A 19,987-nucleotide genomic window follows, 5' to 3' on the forward strand; every position below is an offset into this window, starting at 1 on the left:
AAACAGTGAGCGTCTTCCTTGAGGAGGAGGTAAGTGTGGTCTCTTTGGGCTCTATGTTGCTCCAAGATGACACATCTAATAACGGAACTTGGAACCAAATCAACCCTCTGTAGACTCAGTAATCTACTATCTGAACCAAACAGGTCTGCCGTACCCCTTGACTGCCCAGCCTAGCTCACTGGTGGTACCTGGAGGGTAGACCTGCTAGTAGGGGCCAGGATTCTTCACACTTAGCTCCAGATAACTTGCAAGCTAATGCCTCAAACAGGTAGGGTGGTCCTAACTGGATAAAGCAAATAGGTTGATTTATCCTCTTTATCTCAGGAGTGCTGAGTGCCCCATCTGAGAACAGCTAACTCGGCACAAGAATGGAACCTGGGACCTTCTGTTCTGTATGGCTCAGTTACACACCACCTTTACCAACTGAGTGATTGGGGAGCTGTATTTTTCCCTTTCAGGGGAATGTTATAAAAACAGTGGGGAAATACTTTCAATTTAAAGTACTCCCCTGAACCACTATAGAAAAATGCTGAAAACATGTCCTAAAGGTGAAGAATTACCTGTTTGTGTTGGGATAATTCCTTCCTTATCCTTTTAACAAAAGCTAGAGACAGTAATATGTCCGAGAATTAATTTCATTTATCTTTGCTTCAAAACATTCATCATTAAACATTTCATACAGAATAGTACGCATTTAGCCCCATGTCTGAAACCATCTGTTCAGGGAACTTCTAGGGGTGAACCGCGAGAATGGCTTGTCCAAACCTATTCACATTACCTGGTCTTGAAGGTCGGCAAAGCAAAGTTCCTACTGAGTGAAATGTTGTGTATATTTTTATACCATTTTCTTTTATGGTCCATTTCCTGCTGGATGCAACACTACCAGGTGTTTTATGACCCTTGTCACTTACCATGCTTGCTTCTTCCGAGCCATAGCTTTGTTGTACAGCCCTTTGATTGCCTGCTCTAAAGTAAAAGGAACCTATTGCCTTTTAATATTGCAGTAATTTCTTCTCTTGCACTCACCCTGCTTTGATTAAAAGCCTATGTGTTTTAATTCTAACAACCCTTTTAGCTCAATATAATGCCTATCCTTACAGTACAATGTCTTCGGCCCTGAAATTTATCCTTCTCCGATGTTATCAGCATCATTGAGGGGAAAAGACAGGATTTGCGAGAACACAGTTTAAACCAATTCTGTCTACATTACTGTTCTGTCTTTGTTCTGTATTAGAATAATGTAAAAACATATCTATATTTTTACATTTGTGTGAGCTGAAAGAATGCCTCACAAGACCAGCCCTGTAGGTTCTCCTGCCTGTTCAAAAGCAGATTAGCGGAATGTATCTGTCAGGTCCGTCTCTGGCTAAACGCCATCTGAATATCAGGATATTATTTTTATTGTATTGACTCTCATATCTGTAATAATACAAGAATTATGAGCTATTTATGTGACTTTCAAGGTTACAGTTTAATTCATACTGAATTATTGGAGAAATAACCTTGTCATCTCTGATACAAATGTCCCAAAGTGCTTTGCACAGAATGAATTATATTGTGCAGTTGCTTATATTATTTGGGTAATTGTGGGAGCCATTTTACACATACAAGGACCCACAAGCCACCATGAGACAAATGACCAGTTACGCTGATTTCATTGATGTCGGTTGAGTGAGGAACGTTGTGCCAGGACACCAGAAAAACTTCCTGCTTCCCTTCAAATTGTGCCATTGGATATTTAGTATCCACCTAAAACACTGGAACAGGCAGATGGTACCTCGGTTTCATCAAATCATAGAATGCAACAGGACAGAACTAAACCATATTTGATATGATAGCTGTGATAGAATTGTAGTACCTTTTCTGGATCCCAGCTCTTAGTGGGACTCAGACATTCTCATACTAAAATTACACCTAACAAGCGTTCCACTCTGATAGTTGCCACTTTAATGTGTATTTCTTTCGCGGGGAGGGGGAGGAAATGTGGCAATCTTTTTTTCACTGCAATTTCAATATCTGTAAATTTTGCAGTAAAGTTTCTAATCCTGTACAATCTTTTTAGATTTTTTTTTTTCTGATTCTTATTTTGAGTTTTAAAAAAATTCTTACAAACTAGTAGTTCTCAAAGATAGATGGATTTTTCTTTTGGGAGTGGGGGATGGGACTGAGAGGAAATGGATTGGCATTTTTTGATCTCTAATTTCCCATTCTTCTATTTCTTTCTTATAATAAACTATCTATTATGTAGTAAATTCGGTGAGTTGGTCGCAGCATTGCATTTCAAAATGCATTGAAAGCTCCTATGCCAGGCCTCGTGAAAACAGCATTGCAGCCTTAGCCTCCCCGTTCTTTTTAGGAACTTGCTATATTTGCCCATTAAATTCACCACAAAGTTAATTTTGTCATTACAAGAGTAAGTACCCTTTTAACAACAGATAAACGTTAATGACTGCCAATCAACCTCTTTGGCACCGAAAATTTACCACGACAAGTGTGGAGTCTCATTCCTTCAGGTATTGAATTCTTCAGGGAGATTTTAAAAATGTCAAATTTTAAATTTACATTATTTTTTCTTTCTTTTCCTTTCTGTCTCTTTTTCTCTCTCTCTTTTTCTCTCTCTCTTAATCCAATTTTTCTTTCCCTCTCTATTTCTCTTTCTCTACCTGACTTGACATTGAATTCACCCCTTTAATTCGCCCTCCTTCTCAGTCCTTCCTGTGTTAATTTCCCAATCCTTAAATCTGATTGGTTAAGGAGATACCCTGTTATTACCCTGTTCACTCAGATTCCAGATGCCATGTTTCCCTCGCTCACACTTTCAGCAACTTTGTGGGCAAACATTTTTTCAGCTGAAGGGTGCAGGGGCAAGTCTAACTAATGGTAGATGCCCTCCACACGGACACGACTAACACGTCCGGAGATTGAAATGATAATGTCGCCTTCCACATGAAACAAATTTCCAAACCTGAATTGGAGGCATAACAACCTTCAGGCCTACTAAACTGAAGTGACTCTTATGGCATTGAACTGAAAAATCTTGGGGCATTTTCCCTTCAGTGAGAGGAATTTCTACCACTGGGGAAATGGAAAGTATATCCAAACCTCACCCTTCACAGTAAGGGCAAATTGGAAACCTGGAAGGAAAGGTTGTATGTTTCTCCTAAATTTGGCCCAATGTGATTTTGAAAGCCGATCTAAGTTAAGGATCCAGCATTTACCGACAGTGTCCATCTGGTGGCGCAGCAATCCTCTCGTGTCCAGAAGCTCTGATACAAAAATACAACACAGAATATGGCAGTGGGAAGTAGCACTTTGTAAACAGGATGTGCATGCAGACTTCAGAGTTTTAATGATACATACATAAGTAGATGTATTTATAGATAGTACAGAGTATATCTGAGAGGCTCCCACACAGACCAGTCGCCACACTTTCCAATCCAAGAAACTTCCTTTTACATCAACTCTTCACTAGAGGAACATTATCAACAGGAGTAGGCCATTCAGCCCCTCGAGCTTGCTCCGCCATTCAATTAGCTCATGGCTGATCTGTACCTCAACTCCATTTGCCTGCTATTGCTCCATATCCCTTGATGCCCTTACCTAACAAAAATCTATCAATCTCGGTCTTGAAAGTTCCAATTCTCCCGGCATCCACACAGCCTTTCCAGATTTCTACTGCCCTTTCTGTGGAAAAGGTACTTCTTGATTTTGCTGCTGAATGGCCTAGCTCTAATTTTAAGATTATGCTCCTTGTTCTTGATTCCCCCACCAGAGGAAATACTTTCCCTGTATCTATCCTATCAAATCATAGAATCTCACAACACAGAAGGAGGTCTTTTGGCCCATTGTGCCCTGCAATTTTCTTCCCTTCAAGTATTTATCCGATTCCCTTTTGAAAGTTACTATTGAATCTGTTCCACCACTCCATCAGGCAGTGCATTCTAGATCATAATAACTCGCTGCGTTAAAAATTTTTTTCTTCATGTTGCCTCTGGTTCTTTTGCCAATCACCTTAAATCTGTGTCCTCTAGTTACCGATCCTTCTGCCACTGGAAACAGTTTCTCCTTATTTACTCTATCAAATCCCTCCCATGATTTTGAACATCTCTATTAAATCTCCCCTTAACTTTCTCTGCTGTAAGGAGAACAATTCCAGCTTCTCTAGTCTCTTCATGTAACTGAAGTCCCTCATGCCTGGTACCATTCTAGGAAATCTCCTTTCCTAGATCTCCTCTCCAAGGCCTTGATATCCTTCCTAAAGTGTGGTGCCCAGAATTTTAATATTTTAAACACCTTGATCACCCCTCAATCTACTAAACTCAAGTGAATGCAAGCCAAGTTTATGCAACCTGTCCTCGTATCATTCTGGTGATTCTTTAGACACTCCAACAGTCTCTCTGTCCATGTACTCTCATCTTTGCCATAAATTTCTTATATGTTACGTTATCAAGTGCTTTTTAAAATCAATACAAATCACTTCCATCAGAATTCTTTTATTTATTATCTATTATTCCTTTGACGAATTATTTAAGGTTCATCAAATATAACCTGCCTTTTAGAATTCTGCATTGATGGCCCTCATTAACGAATGTTTCTCTTAATACTTAGTAATTTAATTCTGTATTATAGACTGTAATAGTCATTTGTCTTCAACTGAAGCCATACTAACCGGCCTATAATTCCCTGGCTATCTGTCTTTTTTTGAAGAGTGGTGCCATGTTTATTACCCTCCAGTCATCTTGCACAATTTTCCTTTCCAAAGAATTTTGGTAAATTATAGTCAAAACCTTTGCTTTTTCTTCCCTAGTTTTTCTCAGATGTGCACCATCATCTGACAATGAATTGTCTACCTTAAGTTGAGTAACTTCTTTAATGCAAGCTCTCTTTGAAAAATAGCTCCCACTAAATGTACATAAGAACATAAGAAATAGGAGCAGGAGTAGGCCAATCGGCCCCTCGAGCCTGCTCCGCCATTCAATAAGATCATGGCTGATCTGATCCTAACCTCAAATCTAAATTCATGTCCAATTTCCTGCCTGCTCCCCGTAACCCCTAATTCCCTTTACTTCTAGGAAACTGTCTATTTCTGTTTTAAATTTATTTAATGATGTAGCTTCCACAGCTTCCTGGGGCAGCAAATTCCACAGACCTACTATCCTCTGAGTGAAGAAGTTTCTCCTCATCTCAGTTTTGAAAGAGCAGCCCCTTATTCTAAGATTATGCCCCCTAGTTCTAGTTTCACCCATCCTTGGGAACATCCTTACCGCATCCACCCGATCAAGCCCCTTCACAATCTTATATGTTTCAATAAGATCGCCTCTCATTCTTCTGAACTCCAATGAGTAGAGTCCCAATCTACTCAACCTCTCCTCATATGTCCACCCCCTCATCCCCAGGATTAACCGAGTGAACCTTCTTTGTACTGCCTCGAGAGCAAGTATGTCTTTTCTTAAGTATGGAGACCAAAACTGTATGCAGTATTCCAGGTGCGGTCTCACCAATACCTTATATAACTGCAGCAGTACCTCCCTGTTTTTATATTCTATCCCCCTAGCAATAAAAGCCAACATTCCGTTGGTCTTCTTGATCACCTGCTGCACCTGCATACTAACTAAATGTACTATGCCCACCTTTGGTGGTTCTAGAATCTCAAAATCCACCTGCTCTTTGAACACTGATGCAAAGTACAAGCTTTGCCTCTTTTATCTCTTGACAGCCCAACTCAACCTTGACTATCTTCTTATTATTATTTTGCCTATAGAAAGCCTTCTTACTGTTAATGTTTTTTGTTAATTTTCTCTCATAGTCCCTCACAGCCTTTCTTCTCTCTCTCTTTGTAATGAGTGCTAAATGTTGCTGCTGCTTTTAGTTTCAAATTTGATCTAACCTCCCTGTTAATCCACTGTACGCTTTGATGCTTTCCCATTTTCCCTACTGGAGTATACTTGATTTATACCCCTTCCAACTCCTGTTTAATAGTTCCCATTGCTGATCCATAATTCTATTTGCCATTTTACCTTCAATTTAATCTGGGCAAGGTCCTTTTTTATCTTATTATAATTTGCTTTTTCAGTCAAGTACCCATACCTCGGATATGCTTCCTTCCATGTCGGAGCAGCAACATAATTGACTGCATTGTGAGGTAGTCACCTGTTGGAATGCATGTTGCAAGAAACCCATCTGCCTTCCATATGTGTCTCCCACTATTACTAAGCTCAGTAACTGAGGGAGCTTGAATGAATATGCTGGAGACTCTTCCTACCAGTGTTTACACGCTGGAGCTCCCACATCCAGAAAGATCAGCCAGCTTAGGTTGCTGCTCTCCTGCCATTATAGAGCCTTTAAACTTGAATTTATGCTACACAAAGTGTAAAAATTTAAACATAAACTGTATAAAAATCTAAGTGGTGAATTTAACTATTTATCAATATGGTTGTTTACTCCAATTTCGAGCAAATTTGCTCCACAAACTGACTCTTTTGTCCTCTCATTTGACATCCCATCTGAAGGACAGCACGTATAACAATGTAGCATTTTCTTAGTACAATAATGTAGTTTCAAGAATATGCAACGGGACCTTGATAAATTGGGCCAGTGGGCCGATGAATGGCAGATGGAGTTTAATTTAGATAAATGTGAGGTGATGCATTTTGGTCGATCGAATCGGGCCAGGACCTACTCCGTTAATGGTAGGGCGTTGGGGAGAGTTATAGAACAAAGAGATCTAGGAGTACAGGTTCATAGCTCCTTGAAAGTAGAGTCACAGGTGGATAGGGTGGTGAAGAAGGCATTCAGCATGCTTGGTTTCATTGGTCAGAACATTGAATACAGGAGTTGGGATGTCTTGTTGAAGTTGTACAGGACATTGGTGAGGTCACACTTGGAATACTGTGTACAGTTCTGGTCACCCTATTATAGAAAGGATATTATTAAACTAGAAAGAGTGCAGAAAAGATTTACTAGGATGCTACCGGGACTTGATGGTTTGACTTATAGGGAGAGGTTAGACAGACTGGGACTTTTTCCCCTGGAGAGTAGGAGGTTAAAGGGTGATCTTATAGAAGTCTATAAAATAATGAGGGGCATAGATAAGGTAGATAGTCAAAATCTTTTCCCAAAGGTAGAGGAGTCTATAACGAGGGGACATAGATTTAAGGTGAGAGGGGAGAGATACAAAAGGGTCCAGAGGGGCAGTTTTTTCACTCAAAGGGTGGTGAGTGTCTGGAATGAGCTGCCAGAGGCAGTAGTAGAGGCGGGTACAATTTTGTCTTTTAAAAAGCATTTGGACAGTTACATGGGTAAGATGGGTATAGAGGGATATGGGCCAAGTGCAGGCAATTGGGACTAGCTTAGTGGTATAAACTGGGCGACATGGACATGATGGGCCGAAGGGCCTGTTTCCATGTTGTAACTTCTATGATTCTATGATTCTTTGTGCTGAAAGCTTGGGCTGGGTTTTGAATTTACAACCTCTTCATTTAGAAGAGAGTACTTAGAAGAGTCTAGTTCTGCCAAACGGTCTCTATCCAAAAATAATTCAAACTTCTGGAAGAGCACATTGCTTAATCCCCACTACTGTGACAGTAGTTGATTTCCTTGAATGATACGACCAGTTAGTGGTAAATTATCTGCCATTTTTTATTATAGACTAGCACTCACTTGGAACTGAGTTGAAATGGCCCCAAACACTTTTTACATTGGAGCCTTACAGTTGGCAATGGGAAGACTTTCATGCCATCATTCTGAGCTAGATTTGAATTCTGTGGTGAAAGGAAAGTGTTTTAACTGACTCTACTACTCAGTCCCACGGGCCTTACCATTTAAACTCCATCTGTAAAGCACTTTGAGACATCCTGAGATCATCGAAAGGCACTATAAAAATGCAAGTCTTTCTAGCTTCATTATCTTTGGCATCATCGATATACATTCAACTCAATGTTTATAATTAAGTAACTTTGGCATCAGACCATTTCATCTTGATATTGCAAAGTAGACAGCCGTTGTCACTGTAAACTATCCATGACTGCAGTTCTCCTTTTTCAATTGCTAGACAAGTATATAGGTGTATTTTCCTTTGTTTGCTAACTTGAGCAAAGAAGTGGGTGAATATTCATGTTTGTTTTTTCATTAGAACCAGTAAATAGAGGAAAATATAGCCCATAATTATGTAGCACTTTCGATACAAAGAAAATTCCGCATGCGCTGGCTCTCAAGTTTGAATTTGTATACAATGCATGTGCGTGAGGAATGCCAGCTATTGATGTTTTTCTGTTGTACTGCGTTCCATAGTTTCTTTTTAACGTAATGAGATTGCTATGTTGTTTTTATTCCTCATTTCTCCTTCATATTGCAGGGCTCGGCCACCAAATTACTCAGCATGTCTGACTCTGAACTATCAGTGCTACTGCCAGGAGAATTAGAAAAAGTTGATGGGCCGACGAGCATTGCATCTTACCAGGTGAAGTCAAACAACATGTGCTTTTTCTTAAGGGTGAATGCCTGTTTTAATTGAAAAGATATATCATTAGCCAATTGTTAGCTCTAAATTTATTTTGAGAAAGTAATAATAGTGCAGTGCTGAATTACACAATCTGTTGCACTGTCAGAGCCATGCTATTCTACTTATTTTGAGATAAGTGGGATATGTGCCAAGAGATTTACATAAATTTTAGGGTTTATCAATAAATATATGGAGTTATGTTTTTAAACCTTCTGGATCCAGTAGCACAAATTTAAAAACACTACCTTTAGTGTCAGCAAGTTTTGGCAATGGGGGTGGGGGGGAGGTGCAGAGAGGACAGTGGGATATCATAGCTGCACTCGATCCTGTATTCATCTATATCCATGCACTCATTTTCCAGAGAGAGTCACTAGGTGGTGATCAGAATGAGAACAGGGCTTCTCTTTCAACTCTTTCCCCATCGATTTTCTCCCCTTCTGTCTTGAAGTTGCTAACGCATTTTGGCGTATGGCTTAGCAGATGTCAGTTGCCCTCATTCAAGTGGTAATTCTTCACATGAACCTAGACAGTGAAGGCTGGATTTTCTGATCAGCATTATTTTAATGCCAGTAGTAAATAAAACTAAGGGGTCAGCACAGCCGAGAACCCGGAGTCCACACACATCTACTTTCGAGTAGGGTTCAGGAAGGGAATTCTGTCATGCTATTTGTAGCACCTCTACTACCACCCCAGGTGAGATCAGCTAACTCAAACCTGGGACCTTCTGGTCTAATTCAGTTCCATGCCTGTTGAGCTATTGAAGGTACGGATAGTGAATTCTTGTGGCAGTTTTTGCTTTGCTCCTTAACCCAATGGGAACTAGACTGAAATTTCCAAAATTAATTTTGCTTTGAACCTTCAAAAGCCATCGTAGAGGAAAGTTTTTCATTCCTATTTCTAGTTAGACTGAAACTGAAATGGCACTGTGGGTGGCAAACTCATTATATATATACAGGGTGTAAATGCCTGCATTGGAGATCCTTTCAGGGATCTCATCTAGGCACTGCAAAGGAGACAGCCATTGCAGTTTTTATCTAGTTGCTCTGCAGTCTTTTTTGTTACATTTGCTGTACAAGCAAAGTTATTTGCTTGAAATTGCATGAAATTTGCTGCGCAGAGAAAATTCCTTCTTTCATATCCTATTGCCAGCTTGAATTCATAAACTTTGAGGAATGTTGCTAATTGTTATTTGTTTTTTTCTGTTATGCTGTGTGCCTCAGTCTTGGTTTTTATACTGTATCAACTAATGAGATTACTGTGTTATTCTAACTCCTTCTTCCTCCCTTCATATATTACAGAAATTGATCACCACTGAGGACACCGAGACTGGAGTAAGTTTGGAGCTCCCGAGGATATACAATAATTGTAGTCGCTATGATATCTCTGTCTAGTGTGATAATGTCACACAAGTGCTTTCTTTAGGATGATATTATGTTTTAGTTGAAAAGTTGAGGAAATCATCAACCATTCATACATTCTAACACTTCATTGAACAGAGAATAAATGCATCATTCACTTCCCCTTCAAATCAGACTAAAACTAAAACATAGGAACACAGGAACAGGGGTAGGCCATTTAGTCTCTCGAGCCTGTTCCGCCATTCATTGAGATCATGGCTGATCTGTGACCTAACTCCATATACCCGCCTTAGCCCCATATCCCTTAATACCTTTGATTAACAAAAATCTATCATTCTCAGATTTAGAATTAACAATTGAGCTAGCATCAACTGCCGTTTGCAGAAGAGAGTTCCAAACTTCTACCACCCTTTGTGTGTAGAAGTGTTTCCTAACTTCACTCCTGACTCTAATTTTTAGGGTATGCGCCCTAGTCCTAGACTCCCCAACCAGCGGAAACAGTTTCTATCTATCTACTCTATCAGTTCCCCTTAATATCTTGAAAACTTCGATCAAATCACCCTTTAATCTTCTAAATTCCAGGGAATACAACCCTAGTTTGTGTAATCTCTCCTCTGAATTTAACCCTTGGGGTCCAGGTATCATTCTAGTAAATCTACGCTGCACTTCCTCCAAGGCCAATATATCCTTCCTAAGGTGTGGTGCCCAGAACTGAACACAGTACTCCAGGTGAGGGCTTTGTATAGCTGTAGCAAAACTTCTACCCCCTTGTATTCTAGTCCTCCAGATATAAAAGCCAGCATTCCATTAGCCTTATTGATTATTTTCTGTACCTGTCCATGTTATTTTAATGATCGATGTACATGGATCCCTAAATCTCTTTGGATTTCCACTGTTTTGAGCTTTTCACCATGAGAAAGTACTCTGATCTATCCTTTTTAGGTCCAAAGTGGATGACGTCACACTTGCCGACATTGAAATCCATTTGCCACAGTTTTGCCCATTCACTTAATCTATTAATATTTCTCTGCAATTTTATGCTTCCATCTACACTGCCTACAGAAATATAAACAGAAATATTCATAAATCCAGCGAGAAAACTGAAACTGAGTAAACTCATCCGGTAGCTTCTTTGATGACTTTGTGGGTTACTGTGTCGCATAATACTCCTGCTTTGTTTCCCGGTTTGTGCTGAGTTAATTGAGAAAGAAATGAAGAACTTTTGAAGTGTAGTGACTCTTGTAGGGAAGTCTTTTTTTATTCGCCCACGGGATGTGGGCATTGCTGGCGAGGCCAGCATTTATTGCCCATCCCTAATTGCCCTTGAGAAGGTGATGGTGAGCCGCCTTCTTGAACCACTGCAGTCCGTGTGGTGACTGTTCTCCCACAGTGCTTTTAGGAAGGGAGTTCCAGGATTTTGACCCAGCGACGATGAAGGAACGGCGATATATTTCCAAGTTGCGATGGTGTGTGACTTGGAGGGAACGTGCAGGTGGTGTTGTTCCCATATGCCTGCTGCCCTTGTCCTTCCAGGTGGTGGAGGTCACGGGTTTGGGAGGTGCTGTCGAAGAAACCTTGGAGAGTTGCTGCAGTTCATCCTGTGAATCATAGAATCATAGAAGTTACAACATGGAAACAGGCCCTTCGGCCCATCATGTCCATGTCGCCCTGTTTATACCACTAAGCTAGTCCCAATTGCCTGCACTTGGCCCATATCCCTCTATACCCATCTTACCCATGTAACTGTCCAAATGCTTTTTAAAAGACAAAATTGTACCCGCCTCTACTACTGCCTCTGGCAGCTCGTTCCAGACACTCACCACCCTTTGAGTGAAAAAATTGCCCCTCTGGACCCTTTTGTATCTCTCCCCTCTCACCTTAAATCTATGTCCCCTCGTTATAGACTCCTCTACCTTTGGGAAAAGATTTTGACTATCTACCTTATCTATGCCCCTCATTATTTTATAGACTTCTATAAGATCACCCCTTAACCTCCTACGCTCCAGGGAAAAAAGTCCCAGTCTGTCTAACCTCTCCCTATAAGTCAAACCATCAAGTCCCGGTAGCATCCTAGTAAATCTTTTCTGCACTCTTTCTAGTTTAATAATATCCTTTCTATAATAGGGTGACCAGAACTGTACACAGTATTCCAAGTGTGGCCTTACTAATGTCTTGTACAACTTCAACAAGACATCCCAATTCCTGTATTCAATGTTCTGACCAATGAAACCAAGCATGCCGAATGCCTTCTTCACCACCCTATCCACCTGTGACTCTACTTTCAAGGAGCTATGAACCTGTACTCCTAGATCTCTTTGTTCTATAACTCTCCCCAACGCCCTACCATTAACGGAGTAGGTCCTGGCCCGATTCGATCTCCCAAAATGCATCACCTCACATTTATCTAAATTAAACTCCATCTGCCATTCATCGGCCCACTGGCCCAATTTATCAAGATCCCGTTGCAATCCTAGATAACCTTCTTCACTGTCCACAATGCCACCAATCTTGGTGTCATCTGCAAACTTACTAACCATGCCTCCTAAATTCTCATCCAAATCATTAATATAAATAACAAATAACAGTGGACCCAGCACCGATCCCTGAGGCACACCGCTGGACACAGGCCTCCAGTTTGAAAAACAACCCTCTACAACCACCCTCTGTCTTCTGTCGTCAAGCCAATTTTGTATCCAATTGGCTACCTCACCTTGGATCCCGTGAGATTTAACCTTATGTAACAACCTACCATGCGGTACCTTGTCAAAGGCTTTGCTGAAGTCCATGTAGACCACGTCTACTGCACAGCCCTCATCTATCTTCTTGGTTACCCCTTCAAAAAACTCAATCAAATTTGTGAGACATGATTTTCCTCTCACAAAACCATGCTGACTGTTCCTAATCAGTCCCTGCCTCTCCAAATGCCTGTAGATCCTGTCTCTCAGAATACCCTCTAACAACTTACCCACTACAGATGTCAGGCTCAACGGTCTGTAGTTCTCAGGCTTTTCCCTGCCTCCCTTCTTAAACAAAGGCACAACATTTGCTACCCTCCAATCTTCAGGCACCTCACCTGTAGCTGTCGATGATTCAAATATCTCTGCTAGGGGACCCGCAATTTCCTCCCTAACCTCCCATAACGTCCTGGGATACATTTCATCAGGTCCCGGAGATTTATCTACCTTGATGCGCGTTAAGACTTCCAGCACCTCCCTCTCTGTAATATGTACACTCCTCAAGACATCACTATTTATTTCCCCAAGTTCCCTAACATCCATGCCTTTCTCAACCGTAAATACCGATGTGAAATATTCATTTAGGATCTCACCCATCTCTTGTGGTTCCGCACATAGATGACCTTGTTGATCCTTAAGAGGCCCTACTCTCTCCCTAGTTACTCTTTTGCCCTTTATGTATTTGTAGAAGCTCTTTGGATTCTCCTTTGCCTTATCTGCCAAAGCAATCTCATGTCCCCTTTTTGCCCTCCTGATTTCTCTCTTAACTCTACTCCGGCAATCTCTATACTCTTCAAGGGATCCACTTGATCCCAGCTGCCTATGCATGTCATATGCCTCCTTCTTCTTTTTGACTAGGGCCTCAATCTCCCGAGTCATCCAAGGTTCCCTACTTCTACCAGCCTTGCCCTTCACTTTATAAGGAATGTGCTTACCCTGAACCCTGGTTAACACACTTTTGAAAGCCTCCCACTTACCAGACGTCCCTTTGCCTGCCAACAGACTCTCCCAATCAACTTCTGAAAGTTCCTGTCTAATACCATCAAAATTGACCTTTCCCCAATTTAGAATTTTAACTTTTGGGCCAGACCTATCATTCTCCATAGCTATCTTAAAACTAATGGAATTATGATCACTGGTCCCAAAGTGATCCCTCACTAACATTTCTGTCACCTGCCCTTCCTTATTTCCCAAGAGGAGGTCAAGTTTTGCCCCGTCTCTAGTCGGGCCATCCACATACTGAATGAGAAATTCCTCCTGAATACACTCAACAAATTTCTCTCCATCCAAGCCCCTAATGCTATGGCTGTCCCAGTCAATGTTGGGAAAGTTAAAGTCCCCTACTATTACCACCCTATTTTTCTTGCAGCTGTCTGTAATCTCCTTACATATTTGCTCCTCAATTTCCCGTTGACTATTTGGGGGTCTGTAGTACAATCCTATCAAAGTGATCTCTCCCTTCTTATTTTTCAGTTCTACCCACATAGACTCAGTGGGCGAACCCTCGGATATATCCCCTCTCACTACTGCCGTGATGTTCTCCCTAATCAAGAACGCAACTCCTCCTCCTCTCTTACCTCCTGCTCTATCTTTCCTATAGCATCTGTACCCTGGAACATTGAGCTGCCAGTCCTGCCCCTCCCTTAGCCATGTTTCAGTAATAGCTATAACATCCCAGTCCCATGTACCCATCCATGCCCTGAGTTCATCTGCCGTGCCCATCAGACTTCTTGCATTGAAATAAATGCAGTTTAATCTAGACTTCCCTTGGTCATTGCCCTGCTTTCTCAGACCATCTGTCCGGTCATGTTCTGTACACTCTCCCTTACTGCCTTTTGTTTCTGTCACCACTTTACTTCCCACTGACTTCCTGCATCGATTCCCATCCCCCTGCCACATTAGTTTAAACCCTCCCCAACAGCACTAGCAAACACTCCCCCTAGGACATTGGTTCCAGTCCTGCCCAGATGCAGACCGTCCAATTTGTACTGGTCCCACCTCCCCCAGAACCGGTTCCAATGGCCCAGGAATTTGAATCCCTCCCTCTTGCACCATCTCTCAAGCCACGTATTCATCTTAGCTATCCTGTCATTCCTACTCTGACTAGCCCGTGGCACTGGTAGCAATCCTGAGATTACTACCTTTGAGGTCCTACTCTTTAGTTTAACTCCTAACTCCCTAAATTCAGCTTGTAGGACCTCATCCTGTTTTTCACCTATATCGTTGGTGCCTATATGCACCACGACAACTGGCTGTTCACCCTCCCCCTCCAGAATGTCCTGCAGCCACTCCGAGACATCCCTGACCCTTGCACCAGGGAGGCAACATACCATCCTGGAGTCTCGGTTGCGTCCGCAGAAACGCCTGTCTATTCCCCTTACAATCGAGTCCCCTATCACTATAGCTCTGCCACTCTTTTTCCTGCCCTCCTGTGCAGCAGAGCCAGCCACGGTGCCATGAACCTGGCCACTGCCACCTTCCCCTGGTGAGCCATCTCCCCCAACAGTATCCAAAACGGTACACCTGTTTTGGAGGGAGATGACCGCAGGGGACCCCTGCACTGCCTTCCTACTCTTCCTCTGTCTGTTGGTCACCCATTCACTAACTCCCTCAGTAATTTTTATCTGTGGTGTGACCAACTCACTGAACGTGCTATCCACGACTTTCTCAGCATCGCGGATGCTCCAAAGTGAGTACATCCGCAGCTCCAGAGCCGTCAAGCGGTCAAACAGTAGCTGCAGCTGGACACACTTCCCGCAGGTGAAGGAATCAGGGACACAGGAAGGATCCCTGAATTCCCACATCCCACAAGAGGAACATGACACGGCTCTGGGATCTCCTGCCATGACTTAACCCTTAAGTTAGCTTAACAACAACTACAATGTCAAGAGAAAAAAAAGGAAAGAAAAACTACTTACCACTCCCTTTAAGGAGTTTACTCCTTTAAATTATTCTTAATTTCGAGAATGTTAACTACACTAGGGACCTTGATTCACTTAAAAAAAACGCTACTTGCTGTAAGACCTGCAGACCTTACCTTTCTTTTTACTTTAGTTACTGTAGATAAGTAGAAATACTCACCTGAACCTACTCACCAATCAGGTGCCTCCCCTGTGTCGCGTCCCTTTCTGATTCCTGACGTCACTTCGAACTCCGTCGCAGCTCCCTCTGCTCCGATCCGCTCCTCTCAGCTGTTCTCAGCGCTCTGAAATCCCGCCTTTTTATGCGATGCTCCCTCTGCTCCGATCCGCTCCTCTCAGCTGTTCTCAGCGCTCTGAAATCCCACCTTTTTATGCGATGCTCCCTCTGCTCCGATCCGCTCCTCTCAGCTGAATGGTACACACTACAGCCACAGTGCTCCGGTGGTGAAGGGAGTGAATGTTTAGGGTGGTGGATGGGGTGCCAATCAAGCGGACTGCTTTGTCCTGGATGGTGTCGAGCTTCTGGAGTGTTGTTGGAGCTGCACTCATCCAGGCAAGTGGAGAGTATTCCATCACACTCCTGACTTGTGCCTTGTAGATGTTGGAAAGGCTTTGGGGAGTCAAAAGGTGAGTCACTTGCCGCAGAATACCCAGCCTCTGCTCTGCTCTTGTAGCCACAGTATTTATGTGGCTGGTCCAGTTAAGTTTCTGGTCAATGGTGACCCCCAGGATGTTGATTGGGGGGGATTCAGCGATGGTAATGCCATTGAATGTTAAGGGGAGGTGGTTAGACTCTCTCTTGTTGGTGATGGTTATTGCCTGGCACTTGTCTGGTGCGAATGTTACTTGCCACTTATCAGCCCAAGCTTGGATGTTGTCCAGGTCTTGCTGCATGCGGGCAAGGACTGCTTCATTATCTGAGGGGTTGCGAATGGAACTGAGCACTGTGCAGTCATCAGCGAACATCCCCATTTCTGACCTTATGGAGGGAAGGTCATTGATGAAGCAGCTGAAGATGGTTGGGCCAAGGACACTGCCCTGAAGAACTCCTGCAGCAATGTCCTGGGGCTGAGATGATTGGCTTCCAACAACCACTACCATCTTCCTTTGTGCGACGTATGACTCCAGCCACTAGAGAGTTTTCCCCTTGATTCCCAATGACTTCAATTTTACTAGGGCTATTTGGTGCCACACTTGGTCAAATGCTGCCTTGATGTCAATGGCAGTCACTCTCACCTCACCTCTGGAATTCAGCTCTTTTGTCCATGTTTGGACCAAGGCTGTAATGAGGTCTGGAGCCGAGTGGTCCTGGCGGAACCCAAACTGAGCATCGGTGAGCAGGTTATTGGTGAGTAAGTGCCGCTTGATAGCACTGTCGACGACACTTTCTATCACTTTGCTGATGATTGAGAATAGACTGATGGGGCGGTAATTGGCCGGATTGGATTTGTCCTGCTTTTTGTGGACATGACATACTTGGACAATTTTCCACATTGTTGGGTAGATGCCAGTGTTGTAGCTCTACAGGAACAGCTTGGCTAGAGGCGTGGCTAGTTCTGGAGCACAAGTCTGGAGCACAAGTCTTCAGCACTACAGCTGGGATGTTGTCGGGTCCCATAGCCTTTGCTGTATCCATTGCACTCAGCCGTTTCTTGATATCACGTGGAGTGAATCGAATTGGCTGAAGACTGACTTCTGTGATGATGGGGATATCAGGAGAAGGCCGAGATGGATCATCCACTTGGCACTTCTGGCTGAAGATGGTTGCAAACGCTTCAGCCTTGTCTTTTGCACTCGCGTGCTGGACTCCGCCATCATTGAGGATGGGGATATTTACAGAGCCTTCTCCTCCCGTTAGTTGTTTAATTGTCCACCACCATTCACGATTGGATGTGGCAGGACTGCAGAGCTTTGATCTGATCCGTTGGTTGTGGAATCGCTTAGCTCTGTCTATAGCATGTTGCTTCCGCTGTTTAGCATGCATGTAGTCCTGAGTTGTAGCTTCACCAGGTTGGCACCTCATTTTTAGATACGCCTGGTGCTGCTCCTGGCATGCTCTTCTACACTCCTCATTGAACCAGGGTTGATCCCCTGGCTTGTTGGTAATGGTAGAGTGAGGAAAATGCCGGGCCATGAGGGTACAGATTGTGCTGGAATACAGTTCTGCTGCTGCTGATGGCCCACAGCGCCTCATGGATGCCTAGTTTTGAGCTGCTAGATCTGTTCTGAATCTATCCCATTTAGCACGATGATAGTGCCACACAACACGTTGGATGGTGTCCCCAGTGCGAAGACGGGACTTCGTCTCCATGAGGACTGTGTGGTGGTCACTCCTACCGATACTGTCATGGACAGATGCATCTGCAACAGGTAGATTGGTGAGGACAAGGTCAAGTAGGTTTTTCCCTCGTGTTCGTTCGCTCACCACCTGCCGCAGGCCCAGTCTGGCAGCTATGTCCTTCAGGACTCTGCCAGCCCGGTCAGTAGTGGTGTTGCCGAGCCACTCTTGGTGATGGACATTGAAGTCCCCCACCCAGAGTACATTCTGTGCCCTTGCTACCCTCAGTGCTTCCTCCAAGTGTGCTCAACATGAAGGAGGATTGATTCATCAGCTGAGGGAGGGCGCTAGGTGTTAACCAGCAGGAGGTTTCCTTGCCCATGTTTGACCTGATGCTATGGGATTTCATGGGGTCCGGAGTCAATGTTGAGGACTCCCATGGCCACTCCCTCCTGACTGTATATCACTGTACCGCCACCTCTGGTTGGTCTGTCCTGCTGGTGGGACAGGACATACCCAGGGATTGTGATGGAAGAGTCTGGGACGTTGGCTGAAAGGTATTAATAAATAAAATTGTACAGCATGCTATTGTTCTAATTTCAGAATTTTAAAGCTACCTTTTCCACTGAGGACAGTGATCATCTTACCAATACTGAAAGATACAGGGCCCCACAAATAAAACATTTGTAATACTATTTACCTAACTTTACAAGATGTGCTTACGATGCAAGTAACTTGTTTTTCACATCGCCAAACCACGTATTCTCAGTTAATTAACTTATCGGGCTGATTCAGCAGTCCTGGCTAAAATTTCATCGGGATGGCTGCATGAGGCTCAAGCCTTGTTGCAATCAAATGCTGTGGTATTAGCACAGAATTAATTACCAAACATTCCGCATGCGGTTTGAGCCTTGTGCAGGGAGCTTAATAAAGGAGTTCCTTAAAGGACTTCTGCTCAAAATTAAAAATTAGTGGCTGCATATATGGGGATAAGAATATTGGAGGCTTTTTTAAACACTCAAAATGGTTCAGACAAGTTTCAAGTTTTCAGCCTCACAAAAGTTGTACCGGAGTGGGGGAGGGGCAGGAGAGGGGAAATAATGGACATCCCAATGTGGATGCACGATGTGGAGTCTATGGGCAAATGAAAGACTGGCATTGCCCCTATCGTTTTTGATTGCTGGCAAGGTGGGCATTCAACGTGAATGAGAGGGAATGTGCACTGTTTGACACTCCAGAGCACTCTCCCCAGAGCACAGCGGTACACCATGCCTGAGAGGAGATGTGACCTCACTGAATGGTGTCTACAGTTCATAAACGAACAATGCAGCAGAAGAAGGTACATTTTAAGGAATCTGGCAGGTTGAACTAATCAATGGTACCATGTACCAGGTAGATGGTATGTCCCACAAAGTACTTCTTATAAATCAGTTCCACATTTACATGCCAAGCTCTCATACAACCGAACAGCTCTTTCGCTGCATCTTATGCATACCCATATTTCACCAGGGCACACAGTCAAGATGTAGAGTACATTTGAAAATCTTGCCACACTCATCTTCGAAAGCCTTCTCTCATTAAATCATTGTAATTGTAACGTGGTCACTTACTGATACCCAGGATAGCCTTCATGACACATGGCAGCCTTCAGGGCCTTCTGTACTTTGGGCAGTGTACCAGTGTGGACAGTTTTATCATGCTATTCTGTGGAAAAGGAAATGAAAGTACTGGCCATGCTGACCAATGCATTGTTCACCTATTTGATCCACATGTGGACAGCATATTACCTAATATTGTAGTGGTAGCTTTAAATAAGCCATACGCATAATAGTTGTGGGCAGTGATGACCTTGCCAACCAATGTGCCATCTTTTGCTGCATCTGTTCCCAGGTCCTGCCAGTACTATAAACAGCATTCAGTCTGTTAGCATCTTCTCTCAGGTGTGGTGCACTGCTGTTGTCTGGGAAGGGTGCCCTCGAGTGCCAAACAGGGCACTTCTCTACTTATTTACCTAATAAAGCAGAATGTCCACTTTGCTCGCCAAACAGGAGCAACACTGTTCTGCCATTTACCCATAAATTTTGCTTAGGAGTGCCAGTTTTATGTTGAAAGTTGATTGCAGATATCCTTGCAAAAGTAGTAAAGCTGTGCCCATCTGACCTGTAGCAAGTTGAGGCATTTGTCCTCATCAGTCA

General features: G+C 43.1%; 1 protein-coding gene across 2 annotated transcripts in view; it reads left to right on the forward strand.

The window, feature by feature from the left end:
* axdnd1 (axonemal dynein light chain domain containing 1) overlaps positions 1-19,987 on the forward strand; it is a 115,652-nt gene that overhangs the window by 71,306 nt on the left and 24,359 nt on the right. For both annotated transcript variants that reach the window (XM_067990517.1, XM_067990516.1), the window contains exons 23-24: positions 8,354-8,458; positions 9,799-9,831. In XM_067990517.1, coding sequence (XP_067846618.1) covers positions 8,354-8,458; positions 9,799-9,831 — 138 coding nt within the window. The remainder of the gene's footprint in view (positions 1-8,353; positions 8,459-9,798; positions 9,832-19,987) is intronic.

The sequence above is a fragment of the Heptranchias perlo genome, chromosome 9 (genome assembly GCF_035084215.1).
Source record: "Heptranchias perlo isolate sHepPer1 chromosome 9, sHepPer1.hap1, whole genome shotgun sequence".
Classification (NCBI taxonomy): Eukaryota; Metazoa; Chordata; class Chondrichthyes; order Hexanchiformes; family Hexanchidae; genus Heptranchias; species Heptranchias perlo.